Genomic DNA, 27,170 nt, shown 5'->3' with positions numbered 1-27,170 from the left:
AGAGGTTTTGTCTGGTCTTCTCACTTTGGAGTCAGACAGACTGGAATGTGGACTTCTGTGCTCTTTGCCGGTTCACATTAGATAGATAAAATAGCGGACAAAACCTCCTCATTCAGAGATATGCATAGGAGGTCAGGAAAATGTCGCTGGAAAAGTCTAGTAGAAGGCATGTGAGAATCACAGGAAAAAGACCCTTCGGAATCATACTATACTGTAATCAAGAGAGAATGGGAAATAAGAGAACAAGCAGTTACATTTGTGGTGTAATTCTAAAGCCAGAGTCCTTTATGCTGTAACTTCAGAAACTGGAATGAACTGAAGTGACCTGGAGAGTCCTCCTTTTGTTAGTGAAGTTCCTGTCTATTGCAATAGGAAGCACAAGTAAAGGTTAACTTTAGACTATGAAATGTGGAAAGCGTGATACTTCAGGGACAGTGAAAAATGACCCTTTGATAGGATCCAAGGGAAAACTGAAATCTCTTATTTTGTTTTAGTCAATAGATGGATACAGAAGTGAGCAGTTTGCTGAGGAAAATGGTCCACCTGGAATTCTGGGACATCTTGCTACACAGAAGCATAAAGAGCTGTCAGTTTTGCTGCTGGAACTGAATGAAGCCCAGGAAGAAATAGCATTTCTGAAAGGGCAGCTCAAGGGCCCAGAAAGCCAAAGTCCTGCAGTTCTCCAAAGAAGAGAAGAAACTAACCAGCTGGAAGATGGATCCCAGTTACTGTTCGTTGAGAGGGAAGAGCAAAAGACTTCAGATATACCAAGTGAGTTGGGCAATAGCTCATTATTGACAGAAATAGAAATGCTGCAAATTGGTGTACTTAAGGAAAACGGGACCAATCTTCAAGAAGCTCTGAAGGGGAGCACTGTCCCCTGCGGAGGGGAGATGGAAGTGATGCAAGAAGTCTCTACAGCAAATCCAGAGCCTGGCAGCTCTCAATCTCAAGAGCTGATAAGGTCGCAAAACCAAATTATGGATCTGCAAATAGTTCTTAAGAAATTGGAAGAGTCCTATAAGAAAGATCTAGGAGAAAAAAATGCGGAAATAAATATGCTAAATGAGTTGGCAGAAGAATACAGAAAAAAGGTGGAGGATTCTGACAGTGCATTTCGTGTTTTAGCTGAAGAAAGAAATCAGCTCCTGTGTCAGATGAAGGAACTTTCTACCATAACAGAACTGAAGGATCAAGTGAAGCATCTGGAGGAAAATTTAGCTCTTTCAGAAAAGCAGAGGCTATCAGACAGTGAGAGCAGTCTTCTGAGAGAAGAAATCCAGAGCCTTAAAAATGAATTTAAATCCAAAGAGATAAAAATAGAAGCTTTGCAAAAAGACTTGGATGAAGCACAGCTTCAGCTTTCTGAGCAGGACACTCAACTAAAAGGGCTGAGAAGCCAGATCCAAAGGAAGGAATGTGAAGTACTTGATCTGGAACAAATTCTGATGAAGAACACAGCTGAGATAGAAGAGCTTTCCCAAAACTTAGCCTCAAAGGGACTTGAAGCAGCAAGCCTGGAACAGCTTGTTGCTGAACACAAGAGGTGTATTGAGAGCCTGCAACAAACTTTGCTGGAGAAAGACCAACAGATGACAGAGATCAGTGTCAGCATGTCTGAGAAAATGGTCCTGCTGAATGAAGAGAAGTTTTCCCTAGGAAATGAGCTAAAGAGTATTAAAGAACAAATGAGTGTGTTAAAAGCTGAGGAAGAAAAAGACCAAAACATAGCAGAAGCAAAAGATGCATATCTGAAATGTGGGGAATCTGAGCAACAGCATGAGACACGGGAAGCAGGTAAGGGGGGAGAGGTGTTAGGAAGTGAACTTGAACTTCTAAAAAAAGAAAATGAGCAGATCAAGTGGAAGCTGCAAGCAGCACTTATCAACAGGAAGGAGCTTCTGAAGAAGGTTAGCAAATTGGAGAATGAATTGGTACAATTGAGAAGGGAGCCTGAATCAGAGACCTCAGTGACCCAAGAACCTGAAGGGGAAGAAAATATAGCAAGCAGGTTAAGTGGAGAGGAGAATCCTGAAAGCCAGTCAGCCAGCCAGGAGTATCTGATTCAACTGCTTTCTGAAAAGGAATCACAGTTGCAGAGCATCCGGAGGGACTTGCTGGATAAAGAAACAAGTGAAGCACAGTTACAGGCAGTGATTGAGGAAATGAGGCAAAGCTTGCAAGATAAGACAAACATTACTGATTCAATGAAAGTTGAAATCACAGAACATCAGATAGTTGCTGATAAACTTACTAAAACAAGTAAGAGCCTAAAGGATTATGAAGAAAATGAAAAAGCTAGTTTAGCAGCTGCAAATCATGAAGAAAAACAGAAAACTACATTGAAAGAGAGAATTTCAACTCTTGAACAAGAAAAAGAACAACTTCAAAAAAAACTTCAAGAAGCCCTGGTATCTCGCAAAGACACTATAAAAAAGGCTCAAGAAAAAGATAGGCATCACAGAGAACAGCTTAAACAGCAGAAAGATGATTACAACATCCTACAAGAGCAGTTTGATAAGCAAAGCAAAGAGAAGGAGAGCATCCAAGCTCAGCTCAGACAACTCCAAGAACAGAGAGGGTCAGCAGAAAGTATCCCTTTTGGGAGTCAAGGTTGGTTGGATTCCTCATGCTTGGAAGCAGAAAATACTACAAACAGCGAGCTTGTACAAGATGCAAATGTTTCTGGAGAAGAGTTTAAGACAAAATTTGAGAAATTGCATACGAAAGAATTGCAATATAAGGTCAGCCATATGGAAGGTGAACTTGCTTGCAAATCAGAGTTAGTCTTTCATTCACAAGAGCACATGGCACAGTTGCTTCTGGAGATAGAAAGGCTGAAGAGAACCTGTGACCAAGCTGAAGCTAAAGCAGCAAGCCTTCAGATAGAATTAGAAGAAAGTAAAGCAGAAATTTCTAGAAAAGGCAGTCTGGAAGACCTTATGCATCAAAAAGATGAAGAAATTGCATTCCTTAAGTTGCAGCTAAGTGAGAAAAGTGAAGCACTCATTACTATACAGGCACAGTTGCTGGAAAAAGAAGATTCTGTCAAGACACTGTGTAGTCAGTTGGAAGCTCAAGCTCGGTTACACGAGGAACAAAGCAAGCGACTGCAAACCGAACTGCTTGATATTCAGCAGAAGCAAGATGATGGGGCAGAAGAAACTAAAAAAAAGTATCAAATGCAGAGAAAATTGCAGGCTGCACTTATTTCTAGAAAAGAAGCACTGAAGGAGAGCAAATCTCTAAAAGAGGAGCTGGCTAATGCTAAAAAAACTATTGAAAGTCTTTCTGTCAAGTTGACAAACATGGAAAGCCAAATATGTGGCCGTGTTAAAGAAATAGATAATTTAACAGAAAAGTTAGCAGGTCTCACAGAAGAGCGAGAAAACCTTATTTCAGAACTTGATAAGGCACTTGCAGAAAATAGGAATCTTGATGGATGTTGTAAAAACCTGAAGCTGACTCTAGAAGGAGTTGTTCAAGAGAAGGAGCAACTGGAGAAGGAGATAGAATCACTGAAATGTTCTCAGGCTGCTGAGAGTTGTGAGCGGCATGAGAAATATACGGAACTTCAGAAAGAGTATGAAACTCTCCTGCAGTCCTATGAGAATGTAAGTAATGAGGCTGAGCGGATTCAGTGTATTTTGGAAACTGTTAGGCAGGAAAAGCAGGAAATTTTCATTAAACTGAAAAGTGTTGAAGCAAAACAAGAAGAAACAGATAAGCAGCTGAAAGAGGCTGGACAGGAGATGGATGGAATGAAGGAGAAAATGAGGAAATTTGCAAAATCAAAGCAACAAAAGATCCTAGAACTGGAGGAAGAGAATGAGAAGCTCAGAGCAGAGATATGTTTTACAGGTGGAGACCTACATAGGACTGAAGATGTAGCTCTCATGACAAATACGAGCCTGAAAGAAGATTTGGAGAGTTCTAGAAGAGATTACCAGTCTCTTTCTACTCAGCTTGAGACAGTAATAGCAGAAAAGGAATCTCTTACTCAGGAGATCAGAGACTTAAAGGATCACTTGCAGTTCACCGAATCTAAGCTAAAGGAAAGCAGAGAAATGGTAAACAAGTACATTGCCCAAAAGACAGCAGAGGAAGAAAAAAATCAGGCAATTGCCACATCACCATCCGTGGAAGCAACTGAAAATCAAGTGGACTTAAGTGTTAGTCTGCAGTCCCATACTGCACAGCTGAAACAAGAAGCATTTGAAGGTAACAGCCAATATGAAGATCTTGATACCTACATACAGCAGATAGCTCAGCTCACAGAGCGAATCACAGAACTTGAAGAGAACAGGAGGGCTTCAGAGCAACAGCTCAGCAACATTCATGTGAGTGTTGAGACTTTAACAGATGAGAAAAGGGCTTTAGAGACCCAAATGGAAGTGAAAGTCCATGAGTTGAATGCTCTTCAGGACACAGTAGCAAAGATGGAAGAAACACTACAAAAAAATAAAGAGGAGCTCGTTAGAATGACAGAACAGAAGAATACCTTAGAAGCGGAGAAGGATGACTTGGAAGAAAGGCTGATGAATCAGCTAGCAGAACTCAATGGAAGCATTGGAAACTATCAACAGGATGCAACAGACTTCCAGATCAAAAATGAGCAATTGAAACATGAACTCCAGAGTCTGCAGAGAATGATGCATGAACTGGAGGAAGAGAAATGCCAGATGGCACTGGAGAAAAGTAAAGCAAGTTCAGAAAAGCAAAAGGAGTTTATAGAAAAGCTGAAATGCACTTGGAAGGGAGACAACAGCACACATGTAAAGGAGCTTCAGGAACTGCTGAAACAGAAACAGCAGGAGATCAAGCAGCTGCAAAAGGACTGTATTAAAAGCCAGGAAAAGATCAGTAGTCTAGAAAGAACTATTAAAGCTCTGGAATTTGTCCAAAGTGAGTCTCAGAAAGAGCTAGAAGCAGACAAAGAGAATTTAGCTAAAGCAGCTGAAGACATCAAGAAAGCCCAAGCAGAGCTTGCTTTCTGCAAAGTAGTACTGGATGACACTCAGAGCGAGGCAGCAAGAGTTCTAGCAGAGAATGTCAAAATGAAAGAGGAGTTGCAGGCAAACAAAGAGAATATTAAAATTCAAATGAAGAAAAGGGATGAGGACTTTGAGAGAAGACTGGAACAGGAAAAAGACAAGCATTCAAAGGAAATTAAAAACATGGAAGAAAAGCTGTCAACTTTGCAGAGGGAGAAAGACTATCTGGAAAAAACTGTTCATGATGTTCAAGACTCCTTGCAGACAAAGGATCAAGAAGCCAAACAATTGGAAGGCAGCCTAACTAAAACACTAGCCCAACTTGCAGCCTTCACCAGGAGCATGTCTTCTCTTCAGGATGACAGGGATAGAGTGATAGATGAATCCAAAACATGGGAGAAGAAATTCACTGAAACTATTCAAAAGAAAGAAAAAGAAATACGTTTGAAAGAGGACACTTGTGTTGTTTTAAAGGACCAGATGAAGCAGATGACCATACATGTGGAAGAACTTCAGATTCAGATATCCAGGTAAAGGAAAGAAGGTGATTATCTGGTATTATTGTATGTTCTTTAGACAAGGCAGCAGCTGGTGGTGAGACAGAACAGAATTGCAGAATAGCTGAAGCTAGAAGAGACCTTTGGAGCTAATCTAGTCTAACCTCATTTCTCTGATAGGGTCCCCTAGAACAGATTGTCCAGGACTGTGTCCAGTCATATTTTGAATATATCCAAAGACAGAGACTCCATAACCTCTCTGGGTAACTTGCTCCAGTGATCTGTCACCCTCACAGTGTTGGGGGGGGGGGTTGTAGAAAAAAGCTTTCTTAGGTTCAGATGGAATTGCTGGTGTTTCAGTGTGGGCCCTTTGCCTCTCATCCTATCACTGGGCATGACTTAAAGAGCCTGGCTCCATTGTCTCAACACTACCCTTCCAGATATTAACACTCATAGATAAGATCCCCTCCCAAGCCTTCTCTTCTCTGGGCTACACAATCCCAGCTCTCTGAGCCTTTCCTCATATAACAGATGCTCCCGTCCCTTCATCATCTCTTTGGCCCTTTGCTGGACTCACTCTAACAGCTCCATATTGCTCTTGCACTGCAGAGCCTAGCACTAGACACAGTATGTGTCTAGTGTGTGGCCTCACGAGGGCTGAATAGAAGGGAAGGATCACTTCCATCAACATACTGGCAATGCTCTGCCTGATGCAGCCCAGGAGACCGTTGGCCACCTTTGCCATGAGGGCACATTGCTGGCTCGCAGTCAACTTGGTGTCCACCAGGACTCCTGAGTCCTTCTCAGTAGAGCTGCTCTCCAGCTGGTCAGCCTCCAGCCTGTACTGGTGCAGGGGGTTATGCCTTCCCAGCTGCAGGACTTGACACTTCCCTGTACTGAACTTCATGAGGTTCCTCTCTGCCCATCTCTCCGGCCTGACAAGGCCCTCTTGACTGGCAGAGCAAGCATCTTTCCCCTTCTTTTTTCAGTATATCAGAAAGAAAGAATTCTGAGTGTATAATAACCAAATGTGATTTATGATTGGTAAAGCTAACGTTTGCCTAACATGGAGTACAGAATCAGTCTTTCTAATAAAGCCATAAGACTCAATCTCCTGCATCATTTATGTTTGGGTAGAAAAGAGCTCTAGATTTACATTGTAGGGAATTACTGCTGAATGCACAAGAATGCAGAGAGATTAACACTGTAAGGCAATTTTCTTCTCATGGTTAACATACTCCTGCTAAATTTGTTCTATGTAACAGGCAGTAGCCAGCTTAGTGCTATCTAGAGGCTTTATTAGCCTGAGATTTAAAATGGATTTGTTTAGGATAGAGCTCTTACATGTGGAGATTAAACCTGGTGGGTCAAGAGAGCGTTGAGATGCAAAATTCCAGTTTAGTCCCAAATTAGACTTTAGGGGAAGGATGGAACTATGGAAATGTACCAAAATGTACATCTTAATTTCAAAAATTCAAAAACAATCTGGTCTCACTTGAGTAAAATAATTGTATAAAACTTATGATCAAAATGCCACATCTTTGCAAACTGGAAAGTAAAATGAACATCAAACACATGAGAACAGCGACTTTACTGTTTTTTTTTTCTTTAGCTTAGATGGATGAGAGAAAATAAGTATTTTAACGAAAAAGAGGTAATAACATTCAGCTTATCTTCTCTAGTTTTTCAGTACTGATACTTAACATTTCTAGAAAGATTTATCTTACTAAACACCTTTTCTTAAAATGTTGCTGTTCCCTGCTCTCCCTCTGGAGACAATAGCAGAGTTGGAACTTTAAAAATGCTTTGAATTTTAAATTGAGAACTAATCATGTGAATATTTCTAGATCTTTTTTAAAAATAGAAATAATTTGTATTTTTTCTAAAAGCATCAGTGAAAACTATTGGTGTGGATTTGGATACTGACCTACTTTGTTGATTTGTGTCTGACTACTACCTTTCTGTTTTCAGGCTGGAACGCAAGAAGCAAGACTGTGAGTCTGAATCCAAGAGGGAGATTGAGCGTTATCAGAAGACATGTGAAATATTGCAGGAGGAAAAAAAGGAGCTCTTGACTCAGCTAGATGGATCTCAGAAACTGTGCAAAGAGTCACAGAATGAACAGCAGAAACTGGAGTCAGAAATCAGGACCTTGAGAGAGCAGCTTGCTGACTTAAAAAATTCCTTCAGCCAATGTAAATTAGTCAAAGAAGAGCTGGAGAGTATGGTCAAGCAACAAGAGACTAATATTCAGAATCTTAAATTCAGCTATGAACAGCTTAAGGCTGATCTGCAGGCTTCCAAGGGCCTAACAAACAGGCTGCATGAAGAAATTAGTGCCAAGGATCAAAAGATCATTAATTTGCTGTCTGCCAAGGAAGAGGCAATTATGGCTGCCCTATCTGAATTACAGCAGCAACATTCTGAAGAGGTGAAAGAATTAGAGCAGAGGCTAAGTAAGGAAGAAGAAGATAAAAAATTCTTGGAAAATGAGAAGAAAAAATTCTTGGACAAACTTTATCATCTCACCGAAAAGGTGAAAATAAGTAGAGAGGAATGTAAGCAGCAAAAGGCTCAACTGGACTCCTTCACCAAGTCCATGTCGTCTTTGCAAGATGACAGAGACCGTGTACTGAGAGACTACAAGCAACTTGAGGAACGTCATCTTATTGTAATCCTGGAGAAAGATCAGCTAATTCAAGAGGCTGCTTCTGAAAACAATAAACTCAAGGAAGAAATTAGAAGTTTTCATAGTCGGATGGATGACCTCCACTCAGAGAATGCCAAGCTGGATGCAGAGTTGGTGCGATATAGAGAAGATCTGAACCAAGTGATTTCAATAAAGGATTCTCAGCAGAAACAGCTTCTTAAAACACAGCTTCAGCGGATCCAAACTCTGGAAAAGGAGAAGGCAGTTGTGGAAGCACAGCTGAAAGAGTCTGAGCACACTCAGGACAATCTCAGGAAGTGCATGGAAGTCTTGAAAGAAGATAAAGCCAGTATGTCTCAAAAGGTTGAGACTCTTACATCCTCTCTATCTCAGGTACAGAGTGAGATAACAGCATTATATGAGGGGGGTCCTATCATGGAATGTCAAGCACAGCTGAAGGATCGAGAGGAAGAGGCGCAAGCACTGAGTCATAAGCTTGCCCTTTCACAGAAAAGGATAACAGAACTTGAGGAGGAACTAACATGTGTTCAAAGGGATTCAGCCAGAAGGGTGGAAGAGGCTGAGGACAGGCTTAGAAAGGAACTGAAACACCTACATCATGATGCAGGGATAATGAGAAATGAAACAGAAACAGCAGAAGAGAGGGTAGCAGAGCTGGCACGAGACCTAATGGAAATGGAACAGAAATTTCTTGCAGTCACAGAAGAAAATAAAGATCTCAGAGCCCAAATTCAGTCTTTTGGGAAGTCCATGAGCTCTCTTCAGGATAGTTGGGACCAGGCCAATGAAGAGCTTCAAGTTTTGAAACAGAAATGCTCTGCAGACTTAGAGGAACATCAGAGTCTAGTGCAGAATCTCCAGAAACAGGTGGTTCAGCTACAGGAGGAACAAAATTCCATTGCCAGAGACCGAGATGCAGCAAGGTCTGAGCTGACAGAACTGCAGAAAGCTGCTGATGAAAGAGGTCTCTTGACCCAGATTGAGAAACTTAATCAGAAACTCAGAGCTAGAGATGATGAGCTTTTCCATTTGTCTTCAGAACTGGAAAGCTCTTCCAAACAAGTCAGATCGTTCTCTAAGGCTATGGTGAGCCTGCAGGATGAGAGAGACCGTCTGCTGAATGAACTGGACAAAACACGTAAAACTGAAGAAGTGAAGCAGCAAGCAGCAGGGATCACTTTCACCGCTCCTTCAGAAGTACAGAGTCTTAAGAAGGCCCTGTCCTCCTTGCAGAACGACAGAGACAGATTAGTAAGTCTTTGTTCTCTCTCTCTGCTCTTACATAAAGCCCCAGTGGAAATTTGAGGTAATTTCCTGCAGACCTCTATTAAAATTCAGTAGATCTAGATCTGGCATTTACAATGTAAAACAAATCATTGTCTTTTCTGATATATGGAAGCTTAACTGTGATTCCATTGTTTACTTTGCAAGATAGTTTCTGTTGTAAGCTTACTTTTAAAATATGGAACCATAGCAATAAGATGTGGGTTTCTTGTTAACCTGCTTAGTCCACATCTGTGGAAGCTCATAAGCATTTGGTTTGTGTTTGCTCTTGTCTTTTCTAAAAATCTGAGATCACTCCCCCCATTCTCTTCCCCTATTGGCAGCTGATTGGCAAGGGAGGTGCAAGGCACTGCAGCTTTATTTTGACATCCTTGGTTGCATACTTAGTGTGTCTGTGTTTGTATACTCTCTGGAACAACATGGCTAAGGAAATTTTGGAGCTCTAGTTGCTGGTCTGAAGATAGTGACTTTTACCATCATTTTCCATGGTTACTTGATTTTAGTTTTCCCTTCATTTTCTTAATCCACAACAGATTTTATGTACCATCTGAAACACTTCTTCCTATTTGTTTAACATCTTTGAGCTATTTGTAGATTTGTCTCTTTTGTTGCTGTTTAGTTGAACTTAGATATGTGTAGTATTTCTAAGGCTAAGATAGATCCTCAGTAGAGGGTCCTCATGGTTCATTAAGTACTTCCCTGTCTCCAGAGTCAGTTGCATCATCTAGTACTCTTCAGTAACTGATGGCAGTGGTGCGTGTGGAATAGCAACGTATTTCTAATTCTGGTCTGTGTAGACAATCAAAATGTTTTTTAGATTCTCAATTCCATGATTTTACTTTCAATTCTTGGAGCACTAAGTACCAGCTTCAGGAGTTGTTCTTATTCAGCTCATTCTCTCTCACTTTATCATTCCCTCTGAATGTGGGAATTAATATTCTAGTCCAGGGTCTTTCTGCTAATGTACATCAAATTAATGAAATGCTCCAAAACTCTCCTGCTCTCTCATTCGCAATAGCATTTTCAGAGGTAGTCTTTTTAAAGCGGCTTTTGGTAGACTGCTGTAGTCACTGATGTCAGTTTCTAAATCCTCTGTCATCTGAATGTGACTACTTTTTTCTCCAGATGTCATAGTGAGAAATGTTTTTAAATACTTATAAATAATAAACCTAGCTGCTTGCTCAGTGTTTGTCACACACTGATACTTCCCTTTAATTAAAGGAGAGAGAGCTCAAGAATCTACAGCAGCAATACATACAAGTTGGCGTGGAAACAGCTGAAAATTCTCATTTAAAAGCTCAACTGCAGGAATATCAGCAAGAGGTAGATAAACAGCACCATCTCCAAGAACAGCTAAAGCAAGAAAGTATTTTCTACCAGCAGGAGCTCCAACAGCTTAGGTGAGAATTGCCTTTCTTTACTGCCTCAGAGATGCAAATATGCCTTTTTTTTTCCCTTTAATAATGCAAAGTGTCATTGTGCATAGGTGACAAAGTATTGAATACCCTGAATTGTCTGCTGTCCCTAAATTGTTTAACCTGTTCAGGAGTGGGTTTTTCCACTGCATTTTCCTTGTTTGTCCTTTTGCCTCAGGCTTTGGGTAAAGATTTGTGAAACGACACATTGGAGGAAAATGGCTATGTGAATTGGACTTCTGATTTTTATTTCCTTCCTCCAGTGGTGGCCAATGTCCTCTCTTTCAGAAGAAAGTTAGGCAGTTTCTTGTATTGGAGCTTATTTATATAATTATGGAACTCTCCCCTCCAAGCCAATGATTGAGAGAAGACCCTTGATTATCTGACTGATCTCATTGTATAGAAAATACTCTCTTCAGATGACTATAACACTTTGTTTTACTTAGTCTTCCATAAAAACCGTCTGTAATTTTAGTCTAGTAAATTGTCATGCTCTGCTGGACTGAAATTAGCCAAAATGCTACAATGTTTTTTTTTTTTAAAAAAAAAATGTCGCAGTCATCTGAGATTACTTCAGAGAGCCACCGAAGTATGATGGAACCTGGAGTGAGAGGGGCTTTTCTTTGTGGAAATGACATGTGGTTTATCTTTGGACAAAGATATAAACACTTGTTAGGCCCTTTCTCCCCTCCTCCCTGCCCCCAAAATCTGATCTTTGTTCTAAATAGATCATGTAAAACTTTAAGTAGCTTGCAAGTTTTATTTATCTCCTGATTAAAAAAAAAAAAAAGGAGACTTATTTCTTGGACATCTACAGTGCAAGTGAAGTGAAGGACTTGTATTTACATATTGAGATCAGTGCTACAGCTTTGGTGTGTATGACTGAGATGGTGTTATACTTGTGAAAATGTTGCGTTGTCCACAATGTAACCAAAACTCGATGTACAGCAAGAACGTAAAATGGTTCAGGATTATCAAACATATGAGGACTGAACAATTTGCAGTGTTAAGCCAAATAAAAAAAAATACTTCCTTAAACTTGCTCTTAAGCTACCTGCACTTAAGAAGCTTTATTACCATGAAGCCCACTTACCTGGTGCAAGGTAATGATGGGAAATAGTGAGGATTTTCCATGTCTCATTCTGAGCTGGATGCTTGAGCATCATAAGTGTTACTTGTAAATTCCTGGTAATTTCCTTTGCGTGGTGCTTTGCAGACAAGAGAAGACAACCTGGGAAAAGCAGAAAAGCAGCATAAAGGAGCAGTACCTGATGGTCATAGCAGACAAAGACCAGCAGCTGAGCCATTTACAAATGATCATGCAAGAAATGAAGCTGCCCCTCAGCAAATCTCAAATTGTAGAGGAGCAGTACCAGAAGAAGGTAGGTGGAAACAGAGCAGCTTCTGCATAGCATGGAAATCTGAGGCTTGAAATTCAACCAAATTAGTGTGTGTTGCCTGTCTTCAGATCTAGCAGGTCAAACATCTTAAAAACTCCAGTATCAGATTTTGTTGTCTGGCTTTCAAGAGGTAAACCAACAAAGCAGCTTGGATTATTGAAAACCTGTAGAGGATCCTGGTATACCCTTAATACCCTCTTCCCTTAGATCATAGTTCTTAACTTTCCAAGAGAGAGTAAAAGGGACTGGGCTTGCCAGGCATTTTAGTTCCATCCAACCATTGTGAACTTTCTCAAGTCTTTCAATCTGGCTGTTTTAGAATTGCCTCTTGCATTGTTTTGGAATCTAAAAATCTTCTCTTCTGTTTTAGTTCTCCTTTAAAAAAATAGAATGTGACATTAAAAGTCTGTTGTTAAGGTTTTTATTGCTGTTTGTACTTGCTGTTTTTCCTCATGTATTGTACAGGTTTTGAGAAGGACCAATGGTATGTTTAAATTGAGTGATTTTTCCTAATTTGGCTTTTCAGCTGCCTTTTGGGATATTTCTGTTTTACTCTGTTTGATGTTTTGTTTGGGCAGGTCAAGTTCCAGGCCTAGGAATAATGTAGGGCTTTGAGCTAAAGAAAGGATTAATGTTGAGGTGGATTGTTGTATGTGATACTACTTCTTTTTTTTTGTTGTTGTTGTTGCTGTTGTTGTTCTTACCCTGGTAGATTTCTTCAGAAGTTCTGAGAGGTGACTTTTCAAGCTTAGATGCAGAAACAAAACTTCTTCAGACCCAGCTAAGTGATACCCTGAAAGAACTGCACCAAAAAGAGCTGAGGATTCAGCAGTTAAACAGCAAGGTACAGATTATGTCTTCTACTTTCTTGTGGAGTCTGGGCTGAGCAACATGGGGAAGAGGATAAGCTTGAATAGGGCTCAGGGAGCCTGACCAGATCTTTCTGGTCTTGTGGACATTTAGTGAACTATCATAGAATTGGAAATATGGGTTGTTAGAGACTTCTAAAGATCATCTAGCATGACTTGCTTGAAGGAGCACTGTCAACAACACTAGATCTGGTCAGCCACAAAACCGGAGTGGTGAAAGGTTCCAATAGCAGAGATTCCTGAACCTCGCTGGGTCCCTGACCATTGCTGCTCTCCACTCCTAATGAAAAGGCTTTTTTGAATGTCCAGCCTGACTCTTCCAGCCACAGTCAGTGGCTATTTGCCCCTTGATATATTGTCTACAACTACCAAAAAGAGTTTGGCTTTGTTTACTTCCTGACTCCCTTTCAGGTAATGGTAGGCTGCTGTAAGATTGCCCTTTAGCTTCCTTTTTACTGGACTAAACAAGCCTAGCTCTCTCAGCTATGTGCTGTAATCCCTTGACTATCCTGGTAGCCCTTTCCTGGATTCTTTCCTATTTTTTTCATCTCTTTCAAGCTGGGGAGCCCCAAACTGGTCACAGTATTCCAGCTACAGTCTTACTGGTGCCAGGTAGAGAGGATAATAACTTTTCTCAGTCTGCTGGTCTTGTTTCTCCTAATGTAGCCTAGTATACCATTTGCCTTATTCACTCTTGGTTTGTATTCAGCCGGGCTGCCTCTGTAATTTCCAGACTCTTTTCAGGATTGCTGTTACTTGGTCAGTCTCTTACCATTTTGTAGTGGGAAGCTCTGTGTGTGGGCTCTGCCTCAGGTGCAGCACTTTCACAGACTCACAGAATGGTTGAGGTTGGAAGGGACCTCTGGAGATCATATAGTCCAACCCCCATGCTCAAGCAGGGTCACCTAGAGCATGTTAGACAGGATCATGTCCAGGCAGGTTTTGAATATCTCCAGAGAAGGACTCCATAACCTCTCTGGGCAACCTGTTCCAGTGCTCTGTCCCTCTCACAGTAAAGAATTTTTGTTATGTTCAGGTGGAACTTGTGAGTTTCAGTTTGTGCCCGTTGCTTCTTGTCCTGTCACATGACACTACTGAAAAGACTTTGGCCCCATCCCCTTGACACCCCCTCCTTAAGGTATTTGTAGACATTGATAAGATCCCATCTGTCTTCTCTTCTCCAGACTAAACAGGCCCAGCTCTCTCAGCCTTTACTCATAAGAGAGATGCTCTGTTCCTCTGATTGTCTTTGTAGCCCTGCGCTGGACTCTCTCCAGTAGTTCATGTCTCTTGTAGAGACATGAGCCCTGAATTGGATGCAGTACTCGATGAGGCCTCATCAGGGCTGAGTAGAGGGGCAGGATCACCTCCCTTGACTGCTGGCAACACTCTTCCTAATGCACCCTAGGAGACCATTGGCCTTCCTGGCCACAAGGGCACATTGCTGGCTCACGGTCAGCTTGTCATCCACCAGCGCTCCCAGGTCCTTCTCTGCAGAACTGCTTTCCGGCAGGTCAGCCTTCAGCCTGTACTGGTGCACAGGGTTATTCCTCCCTAAGTGCAGGACTCTGCACTTGCCCTTGTTGAACCTCAGGAGTTTCCTCTCCGCCCAACTCTCCAGCCTGTCCAGCGCTCTCGAAGATCCATTTGTCCAGTTTCTAGTTCCTCAGTTTCCTAATGTGAATACCCTGGGAGATGGTGCTAAAAGCCCTGCTAAAGCAAAATATATTACATTCACTTCTCTCCCCTTTTTCATATAGTCACACATTTTGTTGTAGGACACAGTAAGCTTGTTCAAGCATGGTCTGCCCTTGATAAATCAGTGTTGACTATTCTCGATTGCCTTTTAAGGAGCATTCATTAAAATAAATCTTGTAAACCTTGGTATACTAGTTAGCATTCTAAAGATATTTTATTCAAGTGCTATTTAGGAAATTCCAGTATTATTGTTGCCATCTACGTTTGCAAATCCTACTCCTTGTTTGTATGGATTATGATCATTATAATCATAGAATCACGGAATTGGTAAGGTTGGAAGGGACCTCTGGAGATCTTGTCCAACCCCCAGTGCTCTGTCACTCTCACAGTGAAAAAATTCCCCCTCACAGTCAGGCGGAACTTTCTGTGCTTCAGTTTTTGCCCTCTGCCTCTTGTCCTGTCACAGGGGACAACTGAAGAGTTTGTCCCCATCCCCTTGATTCCCTCCCTTCAGGTACTTACAGACATTGATCAGATCCCCCCTCAGTCTTTTCTTCCCTAGGCTGAAGAGGCCCAGCTCTCGCAGTTGTTCCTCGGAGGGCGGATGCTCCAGTCCTCTGATCATCCTCGTAGCCCTACTCTGGACTCTTTCCAGTAGCTCCATCATCAATGAATCATAATAGTGATCATTATGATGAAGCAAGAGATTGTATCTCCCAGTTTCTGTAGCAAATTTCAGATAACCTCTTTTAATGGCGTGGTTGTGCCTTATTCAATCTTTTCCTTAGCTGTAAAAGAAATGTGATTTCCAGACTTTTTAAAATTTGAAATATGAAAATATTTCTGGCTTTTAGATTTCTCTTGAGAGCTTTACTTGGCAGAATTTTGCTGTTTGTGGAGTAGGGAAGTATTTACTGTTTTCTTAACACTACTTAATTCCTGTTTGGATTACATAGATCAGTCAGCAGGATCAGTACCAATAGTGTATGAAACAACAGCTTTTTGCCACTGTGTTCTAGCTAAAATGATCATCCTGATGGTAGTGGAGTTCTGACGATGTCTGTCCGACTTCTTCTGTCATGGAAAAGTCTGGTTTTTAGCTCTCTTAATCCTTTCTCTGATCTTGCTATCAACAGTTTCACTTTTCCCTTGCTAAATACCACTGCCAGACAAATTCTCTCCTTCCGCTGGCATTTTTATTGGCAGTAGGGAGATCAGAGAGAAAGATTGTGAAGAAAATTTTCTTGCCTTCTAGACTACTGAAGGAAGTTCCTCCTTCAGAAAGCACATTTATGATCTTTAGTGCTCTCTACTGTCTTTAAAAAGCTGCTATATTTCGGCACAGTATCACAAGTGGTCTGATTCCTACAGAGAAACACAAGGCTGAAAATTTAGCAAGCTTCTCAGATTTGCAGTCAAATAGACAACAAGAATATAAAATCATAATTTATTAATGATGTTTTTGGAAGACTCAGGTCAATCTCAACGCTTGAAACCTTGTTTTGGAAGCATGTTATCCCATATGCCATGTTGACTTTTCATGGCCCTTGTTCTGAAATCATGGCCATGAGCTGCTGTTGGAAACTATCACTGATGTTTGGATCTTAAAAATGTACAGCATGGCAGTTTGTGTTCTCAGTACAATTCTTAGATGCAGTTACACAAAAGACAGCTTTATTTTCAGAAGAATGCCTGAGACATTTACTTAGCAGTTTTGTTCTCTTCTCAGCTGTCTCAGGTCTTTGAGGAGAAAAATGCCCTCTCCCTACAGCTGCGAGGGAGTAGCCGGAACATCAGTGAGAGCCATCAGCAGTACAAAGAGATTCTGAACCGCTGCTTGGTGCTTGAGAGGCAGCTTCAGGAGCTACAGCCTCCAGACAAGGGCATGGTAAAGGTCTTCCTCTGGGTGCAAGTGACAGTAAAGCTTACTGCATATGGTCCCACTAACTGTGCAGCATTGTTGCTAGCTTCTGCCTTGTTCATTCAGTACCCTTCTGCCACACATTCATGCATGTGTGGTTTTTTTTCATTATTATTTTTTATTTTAAGGAATTGTTTGCAACAGATGCTGCCCCAGGAGCACCCCAAGAAAAGAATGAGTCTCAGAGAGGGGATTACACACCAGAACTACAGGAGCTGCAGCTGAGGTAAAGGGGTAATAGGGTTGGGAGGTATGAGTCCTGATGGAAGGCCTTGAGCTGAGATGCTGGGGAAAGCCTGGTTCTGATTTTGGAGGTTGGAGGAACTCAGTTTCATGGTAGGATCTCATAAAAGTTGAGAAACTGTCAGATGTGCTTGATAGCTATAGTTAAGTAACTTCTTGCAAACAGCTTCAAACAGTAAAGAAACAACATGCAGGAGCAGTTATGGTTGACTGTCACCAGTCAGACTAGTATGTTTGTTTTAGTGGGCTGGATCCCCAGTAACCACTGAAGTATATTGATGGTCATGGTCTCAGGGCTCTTGGTGCCCTAAGCCTAGGGTGTATCTGGAATTGAGACCTAGCAGACAGTTTCTTGTACTCTTTGGAAACAGTTTTCTGAAAGGGGGCATGGGTAACAAAGGCAAGGAGTCCTTCTTGATGTGACAGGGAAACTTCAGGAGACTCATCTCTTCACTCTGGTTTTCTGAATAATATAAATATTTAAAGAAAATATAAAGAAAATTTAAAATTTAAAGAAAATAACTGTCTTCTGTGTGAGGTAGAAGGAAGTTGGAATCTGTTCACATACTATATCGGTGAATACAAGAGAAGCAATAGTCCAGGAATGAGCCCTTTTTAGCATATACTTGTTTACTTTTTGGTAGGTTGTCTGAAACAGAACATTTGCATAGCAGCACAAAGCAGGATCTGAGGTATTTAGAAGAGCAGCTGGAAGAAGAACAGAATCGGCGTCTTGCTGTGGAAGAGGCGCTCTCAGCAGCACAGGATCAGATCAGGAGGTGAGGGAACTTGAGCAAATGGGCAGTATTACAATAAAAACATGATGATCCTAGTTGTTTTTTCTCTGCACTTCATGCATCCTTATGCCCAATGCCACTGTGGGTGTAGAAACAACTATGGCATGTCTATCTTTAATTTTCTAGACAATGAGATGGAATGAGATAATTGAACAAAAACTCGAGAGAGAAATTCTGACTAGAAATAAGTTGCCAGCTTTTTCAGTGAGGAAAATTAACTGCTATAAAGTATGGTGTGTAGCCTGGGAATTGGATGAAGGGAAAAGAGGAGTTCTCGGATGCTTCCCAGGCATTTGTCTCCTCAGTAAGCACCTGTGTATCTCAGGTTAGTTGACAAGCGCCCTTATATATATATATAAGCGCCCTTATATATATAACCAGTAGGGAAAGAGAGGCTTACTTTGACTAGGCATTAGGATGAGGCGAGTCACATGGTAGAATGCCTATTTCTCCTCATTGACTATAAAACTGTTTTTGCCACCTAACTTGTAGGCACTTCTCTGTGCATCTCTCGGTAGTTAAGATAAATACCACTGCTGTAGTCTTTTTTCATCAGAACAGTGGCTTTCTTCTTGACGCCTGTGCTTATTGAGCAGAAAAATGTAGGCCAGATGCAAGAATTCTAGATGAAGTTTGGTAGTTGCTACACAACTCAGCATTATCCCCTTCTAGCATTAAAGTTTATAGAGTTTTAAAGTTTTATAGAGGCCTCCTACAACTGGGCCGCTTTGCTAGATTTGACAGTGCTGCCTATGCATCTTATGCTTTAATAGTACCTTACCAATCTTGAAGATCTGGCACTGGGAAATAGCTTGCAAGAACCATTACCACGGGTGCCAGAGCTGGCTTCCAGAATAATTTCACAGAATTTAAAGTAGAGAGATTATTATTAGCTCTTCTGGCTTTTTTCAAGTCACAAGCTGTGAAATTTCACATGGAAGCACCTGTATAGAACATACAGACCTGTCTGAAAGACAAAAGAAAAAACTGTACAAAAATATCAAGAGTTTTGAAGGGACAGGATATAAATTAGGTAAGAGAAGACTCCACGGCCAGCAGCTGAATTTTCCCTGCTACTGGAAAAGAATGGAAATCTCCACATCATGCAATATGGAGGTTTTGTTTTTCTGTCTGACTAGCAGGCATGGGAAGTGGCCAGCACTGCAACTGTATTTTTCAGAGAGCACAATATGCCTACTCTGTTATGGTTTCAGCAGCTTCCAGATAATTCGGGAATAATTTAATTTTGAAACAGTATTTGAGGACAGGAAAGTGGATTATTGCTGCTTGGATCACCCAGTTATTCTGCTCAGCCTGAGCTCAGGAGGCACTACAGTTGTACAAATAAAACCTGTTTTTGTCAAGTGAGGCCACTGCCGGTTTGCAGTGGTTACCCGCTTTTTGAAAAAGTATCTCCTTTCATAAGGTTGTCTACAGTGTTTGTGTGGGGCATTATAACAAACTGAAACTGATTTAATCATGCTTTTTGCTGCAGACTAGAGTCAAGTGAGTGGACATCTTCCTTAAGTGCTAGCATTAATATGACTCCAGATCATGAGCGTTCCTTGCTGATTGACTCCATGGATAATACTTCAAACAAAGTAAGAATTCTCATTCACAACTGCCAGTGATGCGAGTCCTGGCTGTTACAGGAAAATGTGAACTGAAAACTGTGAACCTGTAGCAGGCTGAATCCTACTTCAGGCATATCTAGATCTCTGTGGGTTTCTGTGGTTTTCTGCCCCTGGCTTGCTCTGCTTTCCATACCAGAAGTTGCTTACTCTTCCAAGTGCAGCTTTACTACAGTCTTTACAAGTGGAGTGTATTTCAAAGGCCATTAAAACATAGATCAGCATTGCCTGCGCTGGAGATATCGTCTCAGGTGCCTTGTGGGAGCAAGGCCTTAGTGGTGAGCAGATAAGCAGAAGTCTGTGCAGATACATGATTTCTTACATAAGAAGCATACATGTTAATGGCCCCAGCATCTGTGGTGTCTGGAGAGCCAGCCCTTTGTTTGGCAACCATCTCAGTCTTTCCTTACTCATAATCTTTCAATTTTATGTCAGTTAGGCTGGAAGCCAAAGTAGAAGGCTGCTTTTTCACTGTATTGAGTGCCTGCATGACAGCCACTTGTCCTGTTTTGATAAGAAGGATGCCCTGCTGAAATTTGCCCTCTACCTTCTCCAGAAGAAAGGGGGCGGTAGTCTGAAGAACAGCATAAGCAGAAATATGGCAACAGACATAACTGGATGCTGCCCTGTGTTCATTCCTGGGGACTGTTAGTAGAACAGACTGTTTTATCTTTGTCCTGGAACTTTGCCAACTGATGTTACATTGTTTGAAGAGAGCTTGAGGAGGGCCCTGTGGTGTAAGATCACCATACCTGGCTTGTTGAGCAGGATCTGAAATCTCTGCAGCTGACAAGGTGAAGGGAACTCAACTAAGCATTTTCATCTTCCGACCCAATGGGATGAATTGGAGTTAACTTGAGTCTCTAGCAGAAAAATGCCATTGATGCATTTGCTTGTATGTCACTTGGAGGGGCCAGAAATTTGTAGGGAGCAAAGGTTAGGGGGAGATGTTTTGCATCTTGTTGGCCTTTCTCAAGCAGAACTGGAGAGTGCTGGTTCATGGCTAACCTTCAGAGAGCAGGTTCAGTTCTATGGAGGTGGAGAACGTTTCACTCAGGATTGGTTATAGAGGTAGAATCTGACCGTGGAATGGGTTTTGGAAGGCTGATGCTCATTAGTTCAGACAAAATTTATGTTCATGGCCTAGAGAGCTCTGGGTGAAGGCAAATGGAGAGTTGGTCATTCCTGACACTAACTGGTGTCTCTCTTTTACTTTTCCAGACTCGGCATATCCCTGGACTGCGGCGCCTGATACGATCTTTCTTCTGTTCCCGAACCCACTTGCCTCTGCTAGTGGCCATGTATCTGCTTGCTCTTCATGTCTTGCTCTTTTTATGCTTTACAGGCCACTTGTGATCAGGAACAGCAGCCTTCCTTTGAGCCGCAGTCCTTTGTGTAATCCCTGGGCCTGCAATGTCTAACTGCAGGGTAGCTGTAAGCACCACTTTGCCCAACTGCCTTCTTGTACCGAGTCAAATTGGCCCTTAAGAGGCAGCTGAACCCAGCAACTTATATCCAGGTTGCTTGCTCTCATTTAAATATGCAGCAGCCAGTGCTGATGCTTGGACTCTGTTTCCAGGATATCTGCCATATCATTTGGTGTTTAAGTCATTGAGTGGTGCATTTTACGAGCCACAGTCCTCATGCTACAAGCTCCAAGGAAGCATCTGTTGCTGCAGCTTCTACCTGGAGCTGGCACCACTCATTCTAGAGTGTTATACTGTGGTAGGAACAAGTAAAATATTTTTGAGTTGCTGCAAAAACCTTTAGGAACTTCAGGATCCTTCTTCTCTTAGACTCAGTCAGTGAGTTGGGTTGGGAAAACCCTGTAGTTATAAGAAAGGGAATTTTTTTTTCTCCCCTCTGGCCCTTAGATCTGCTCTGTGCCTCAGTAGTGTTTAAAATGCATGTCTTAAAGACGTTGTGGAGTCTTTAAGGAATATGAATCAAACTTCAGAATCATGTTTCCTGCTCAGATGTGCCTCCTATCAAAGAAGGGCCAAAATCACTGTGTCTGGACCTGCTGAGCATTTCATCTAAAAACACGTCTACTCTGATAAGCCTGTAAAATAATGTCAGTAATTTAATTATTGAAAAGGAATAGGGAACAAGAAACTTTTTATCCTCAGGTTGATTAACTTGCTGTTTATAACATTTTTGTACCTCTCCCTGAAGAGAGAAGGTGCTTGCACACCTCTTGAAATGAGAGGAGCTGTGCTCCTGCTGCATACTGGTCCACGGATTACTTGTCACAAGGTTAAACATGTATAGGTTATGCTGAAGGGTTACATTATGTGGCATGTGGGCCCAAGTCAAAGGCAGACATCTTAAAATAAACTGTTCCCTCTAAGCTCGGAACAGGAACAGAGTTCTGAGGCCTGTTTTGGCATCTCTGCTTTAGGAAAAGCCTGTTGTGGAAAGCTAGTGCTGCATATTGGAATTCTGTGACTCTAAAGCAAACTGATGCAAATAGATCTGTTCCTATATGATAAATGGAAAGCTATGTTTTCTGAAGAATTCCTGAAAATGACCTGGAAGTGAGGCAGTGCCTTCCTCCAACAGGAAGAGGCTGAATGCAAAGAAGCTTGTTCAGGCAAGTTCCCAGTCAGTGGTCAAGTTGTTCTGCCTTCTGTTCTGAGCGCCTGCAAAAAGGCTTGTATCTGCCTCTGGCTGAAGTAGCCACACATTTTTCACAGGTGAAAGAGATGGTTCTTTTGATATTGCTGGTAAACAAAAATTCTTTAGTCACTGAACAAAGCCTATTTGAGGATGAATTGATTTTCATCACTGTGCCTAAAATAATTGGCTCTCTGGCAGGTCCAGAACACTGGCACTACATATCCATTTGTGCACTGCCCTTGAGTATCTGTCTTGTATTCCTCAACTACATAAAATTGCGTGACCAAATACTTTGCATATAGGTTCTTGGGGTACATGCTCCTGTATATAATAAAGATTATTTTTCAGATGCAAGATTTTTAATGTCATCGTGTAAATGTCAGAGGTCCCTTGAAGATGTAGTGCTGTTCTATCATACTTTCATGAGTATGCAATAAGACTGTAACTCATTTCAGCATGTTCTTCCTGGTGTGCTGGTTAGAGAAGATCTGTTCCCTTCATATTATCTGGAGGGCCATAGTGATGGCCTGTTTTCCCATCTCACCTCTCTCAGCCTTTTCCAGCTTCTGCAATGACAAAAGAAGAAAATAGCACTTTACTTTCGAAAGCAATTCTAATAAAACTGAAAACAGCCTCTTTTTGTTTGTAATTCTATTTTGGCTGAATGAACTAAATTCTGGACCCCATTAGTGTAATGAAACCCAGGAAAGTCATAAGAGTTAGCAACAGCAAATTGGAAAAGTACAGCTAACTTAGATGAGAACAGTTAAAACACAATGTCTTTGTTCAACACTCTGTAGCCAAAAGCTGGTAGCTTCATCCCTTTTAATAGAAAGCTCTGTTGCGACTGGAGAACACTATTAGAACAAAGCTAAATAAACAGGATCTTGTTAGACTGTGGATGATGTTCCCACTGCTTTTAATAGGAGAAAGAAGTGGAAGCCAAGTTTGTTTCCACCCCTGTGGAACTAAAGGGTAATTGCTGCTAATTGCTAGCTGGGGAGACCTTAACTTCTCCTGGGAGAAGCTCTAGCTGGCTGTAGCTGCTCCTAATGAGCCCTCTTGGTTGCCCCTGAGTAGAGGGAGTTGAGGCCTTTGATCCAGTTGGCCCTTGATTAGAGTGGGTCAAGCACCCTGTGAGTCAGTACTAGGGACAGGCCTGTATGAGAGCCAGGCCTAGAGCACAGTGAACAGTGACCAGAAGCAGGAGTTTGTGTAGCAGTTTGCACAGCTGGATGCAAGAAGGCAACTTCAGTTTCCAATCTTACTAGTGTGCACTTCCTCAGACATGGTCATGACACTCCACAAAGCACATTTGCCTGTAGCTGTTGGAGTCACTGCATCAGGTGTGTCAGAAGCTTCAACCCAGACAGACCCTCTGACAGCAGATGCAACTGTACAGGAGTGCTCAGGGCCTCTCTGTGGGGCCTGGGCTGAGTCCTGCAGCAGGTGTGCTGCTGTTGATGAGTTGTGTCATCACGTAAAGGAGTTATGGGAGGAAGTCAGTAGGCTGTGTGGCATCTGTGAAAATGGGCAGGAGATGGACAGGGTGTTCCCCGAGACCGTACTGCTCCAGGAGTCCCAGTGCCCCAGAGCAGAGGAGTTGGTGGAGGGCTCTGTGCCAAATGAAACAGTACATCACAACACTGTAGAAGAAGGCTGGAAACTGGCCGCTTCCGATGGGAGGAGAAAGGCTCTTACTCCTCCTGAAGGCTTGCAATTGAGGAACAGGTATTGTGCCCCCCAGGCTGAGGAGGAGCTGGACATAGCTTCGAGGGAAGCAACTGGGCCAACAGACCCTGTGCCTTGTGGGAACACCTGAAAGAAGCAGTGAGTGATTGTTGTGGGTGACTCCATGCTGCAGGGGACGACGGCACCTATCTGCCAACCTGACCTCTTGTCTAGAGAGGTTTGCTGCCTGCCAGGGGCTCGAATAAAAGATGTCATGGTAATACTACCAAGGCTTGTCTGCATGTCAGACTATTACCCTCTGCTGCTCTTCCGTGTGGGTGCTAATGATACAAAGTACAAATTAGAAACCATCAAACTGAGCTCTGGGGATTGTGGTCAAGGGTTTGGGAGCCCAGGTCRTTTTCTCCTCAGTCCTGCCAGTGAGGGGGGAGGATGGGAGGAGGAGTGGATGGATTTTCCAAATTAACAACTGGCTGCACCACTGATGTTGGCAACAAGGTTTTGGTTTCTACGACCGTGAGACCCTGTTTGAAGATGGACAACTGGTGGGGAGAGATGGGATCCACCTCACTAAGGAGGGCACGCTTGTCTCTGCCAACAGATTGGCCAGCCTGGTAAAGAGGAAGGATGAGAGAAGGGGAGAGTTATAGAGACAGGGTAGCCAACAAAATGTAGCTCAAGTTGGGATGCCTCCAGTGGTTGCATGTAGCCAAGAAGTGCGTGTGGGGCATGACTATAGAAGGTCCTCCTGCACCCCTCCTGGGAAACATGCATGCTTGATTACCTCTCTGAAATGCCTGAGTACGAATGCGTGCAGCATGGGGAATAGACAGGAGGAACTGGAGATCTGTGTGCAGTCACAGGGCCACAATCTCATTGCAGTTACAGAGACATGGTGAGATAGCTCACATGCCTGCAATGCTGTCCTGGATGGCTATGTGCTTTTTAGGAAAGGCAGGCCAGGAAGATGAGGCAGTGGAGTTGCTTTTCATGTGAGAGCGCAACCGGAATGTATCAAGCTCTGCGGAGGGGTGGATGAAGAGCAAGTGGAGAGCTTACAGGTAAGGATTAAAGGGCAGGCTAACGTGAGTGACACTACTATGGGTGTTTGCTACAGGCCACYTGATCAGGAAGAGGGAGTCAATGAGGCCTTCTACAGATGRCTGRAAGTAGCCTCACGATCACAGGCCCTGGTTCTCATGGGGGACTTCAACCACCCTGGTGTCTGCTGGAAAGACCACACAGCTGGGCACAAACAGTCCAGGAGGCTCCTGCAGAGCACTGATGATAACTTTTTGAACACAGGTGGTGGAGGAGCCAATGAGGAGAGGTGCGCTGCTGGAGCTTGTACTACCAAACAAAGAAGGACTTGTTGGAGATGTGAAGGTTGGGGGCAGCCTTGGCTGCAGTGACCATGAGATGGTGGAGTTCAGGATGCTGCGTGCAAGAAGCAAGGCAATAAGTAGGATCATAACCCTGGACTTCAGGAGAGTAGACTTTGGCCTGTTCAGGTGCCTACTTGGAGGAATCCCGTGGGTTAGGGCCCTAGAAGGAAGCGGGGCCCAAGGGAGCTGGTTAATATTCAAGCATCGCTTCCTCCAAGCTCAAGAGCTGAATAGGCAGCAGGGTGCCCTGGTGACAAAGGATGCTGAGAAGTCAGTGTTACTGAACGCCGCCTTTGCTCCAGGCTTTACTGCTAAGACCAGCCCTCAGGAATCACAGAGCCTGGAGATGAGAGTCTGGAGAAAGGAAGACTTCCCCTTGGTGGAGGAAGATTGGGTTAAAGACTATTTAGGCAAACTTGATACCCATTTATCCATGGGCCCTGATGGGATGCACACACAGGTGCTGAGGGAGCTGGCAGATATTATTACTAGGGCACTCGCTATCATTTTTGAAAGTTCATGGAGAACAGGAGAGGTGCCTGAGGACTGGAAGAAAACCAGTGTCTCTGCGATCTTCAAAAAGGGCAAGAAGGAGAACCCAGGGAACTACAGGCTGGTCAGCCTCACCTCCATCCCTGGAAAGGGGATGGAACAGCTTATCCCACATGTCATCTCTAAGCATGTGGAGGAAAAGAAGGTGGTCAGGAGAAGTCAGCATGGATTCACCAAGGGGAAACCATGCTTAACCAACCTGACAGTCTTCTCTGATGGAATGACTGGCTGGGTAGATGAGGGGAGAGCAGTGGATGTTGTCTGCCTTGACTTCAGCAAGGCTTTTGGCACTGTCTCCCATAACATTCTCATAGGTAAGCTCAGGGAGCGTGGGTTGGATGAGTGGACAGTGAGGTGGATTGAGAACTGGCTGGAAGGCAGAGCCCAGAGAGCTGTGATCAGCTGTGTAGAGTCTAGTCAGAGGCTTGTAGGTAGCAGTGTCCCCCAGGGGTCAGTACTGGGTCCCATCTTCTTCAACTTATTCATCAATGACCTACCAAACTGGGAGGAGTGGCTGATACACCAGAGGGCTGTGCTGCCATACAGAGAGACCTGGACAGGCTGGAGAGTTGGGCGGAGAGGAACCTCATGAGGTTCAACAAGCGCAAGGGCAGAGTCCTGCACCTAGGGAAAAATAACCCTAGGCACCAGTACAAGCGGGAGGCTGACCTTCTGGAGAGCAGCTCTGCAAAGAAAGACCTGGCAGTGCTGGTGGATGACAGGTTGACCATGAGCCAGCAGTGTGCTCCTGTGGCCAAGAAGACCAGTGGTCTCCCGGGCTGCATTGGGAAGAGTGTTGCCAGCAGGTTGAGGGAGGTGATCCTTCCTCTCTACTCAGCCCTGATGAGGCCACATCTTGAGTACTGCGTCCAGTTCTGGGCTCCCCAGTACAAGAGAGTCATGGAGCTACTGGAAAGAGTCCAGCACAGGGCTACAAAGATGATTAGGGGACTGGCGCATCTGCCCTACGAGGAACAGCTGCGAGAACTGGGCCTCTTTAGCCTGGGGAAGAGAAGACTGAGAGGGGATCTTATCAATGTGTACAAATACCTTAAGGGAAGGTCAAGAGGATGGGGCCAGACTTTTTTCAGTGGTGCGAAGCGACAGGACAAGAGGCAACAGGCAGAAATTAAAGCACAGGAAGTTCCGCCTGAACGTGAGGGGGAATTTCTTCACTGTGAGAGTGACAGAGCACTGGCACAGGTTGCCCAGAGAGGTTGTGGAGTGTCCTTTTCTCAAGATATTCAAAACCCTCCTGTACGCAACCCTGTCTAACATGCTCTAGGTGACCCTGCTTGAGCAGAGGTGTTGGAGTAGATGATCTCGGGAAATCCCTTCCAACCTCAACCACTCTGTGAACGGTGTGGGTTTTTTACCCAGCAGTCACTGAGTAAAACACTTCAACTTCTTGTTACATCTCAATTTGAATGAACCAGTGCTAGTTGCTTTTTCGATCAATGTCCAAAAATCCCTGTATATCTTGCCATTGTGTCAAATAGAAA

The 27,170-nt window shown here is 43.1% G+C and overlaps 1 protein-coding gene across 4 annotated transcripts in view; it reads left to right on the top strand.

Annotated features, from left to right (window-relative positions):
* The window catches only part of GOLGB1 (golgin B1), a 50,925-nt gene extending 28,252 nt beyond the window's left edge, over positions 1-22,673 (top strand). For 3 of the 4 annotated variants that reach the window (XM_085318106.1, XM_085318105.1, XM_085318108.1), the window contains 10 exons: positions 495-5,524; positions 7,463-9,413; positions 10,668-10,846; positions 12,078-12,243; positions 12,974-13,105; positions 16,558-16,716; positions 16,878-16,975; positions 17,637-17,771; positions 19,285-19,390; positions 20,642-22,673. In XM_085318106.1, coding sequence (XP_085174232.1) covers positions 495-5,524; positions 7,463-9,413; positions 10,668-10,846; positions 12,078-12,243; positions 12,974-13,105; positions 16,558-16,716; positions 16,878-16,975; positions 17,637-17,771; positions 19,285-19,390; positions 20,642-20,776 — 8,091 coding nt within the window. In that variant the 3' untranslated portion in view covers positions 20,777-22,673. Of the gene's footprint in view, positions 1-494; positions 5,525-7,462; positions 9,414-10,667; positions 10,847-12,077; positions 12,244-12,973; positions 13,106-16,557; positions 16,717-16,877; positions 16,976-17,636; positions 17,772-19,284; positions 19,391-20,641 lie in introns of those variants that run through there. The other variant, XM_085318109.1, reaches the window with a different exon arrangement.
* The last annotated feature ends 4,497 nt before the right edge of the window (positions 22,674-27,170 follow it).

Source organism: Rhea americana, unplaced genomic scaffold (genome assembly GCF_003343005.1).
Source record: "Rhea americana isolate MKP2758 unplaced genomic scaffold, rheAme1 scaffold_519, whole genome shotgun sequence".
NCBI classification, from domain to species: Eukaryota; Metazoa; Chordata; class Aves; order Rheiformes; family Rheidae; genus Rhea; species Rhea americana.
Note: the sequence above shows the minus strand (reverse complement) of the source record. Positions and strands in the feature narration are given on the sequence as shown.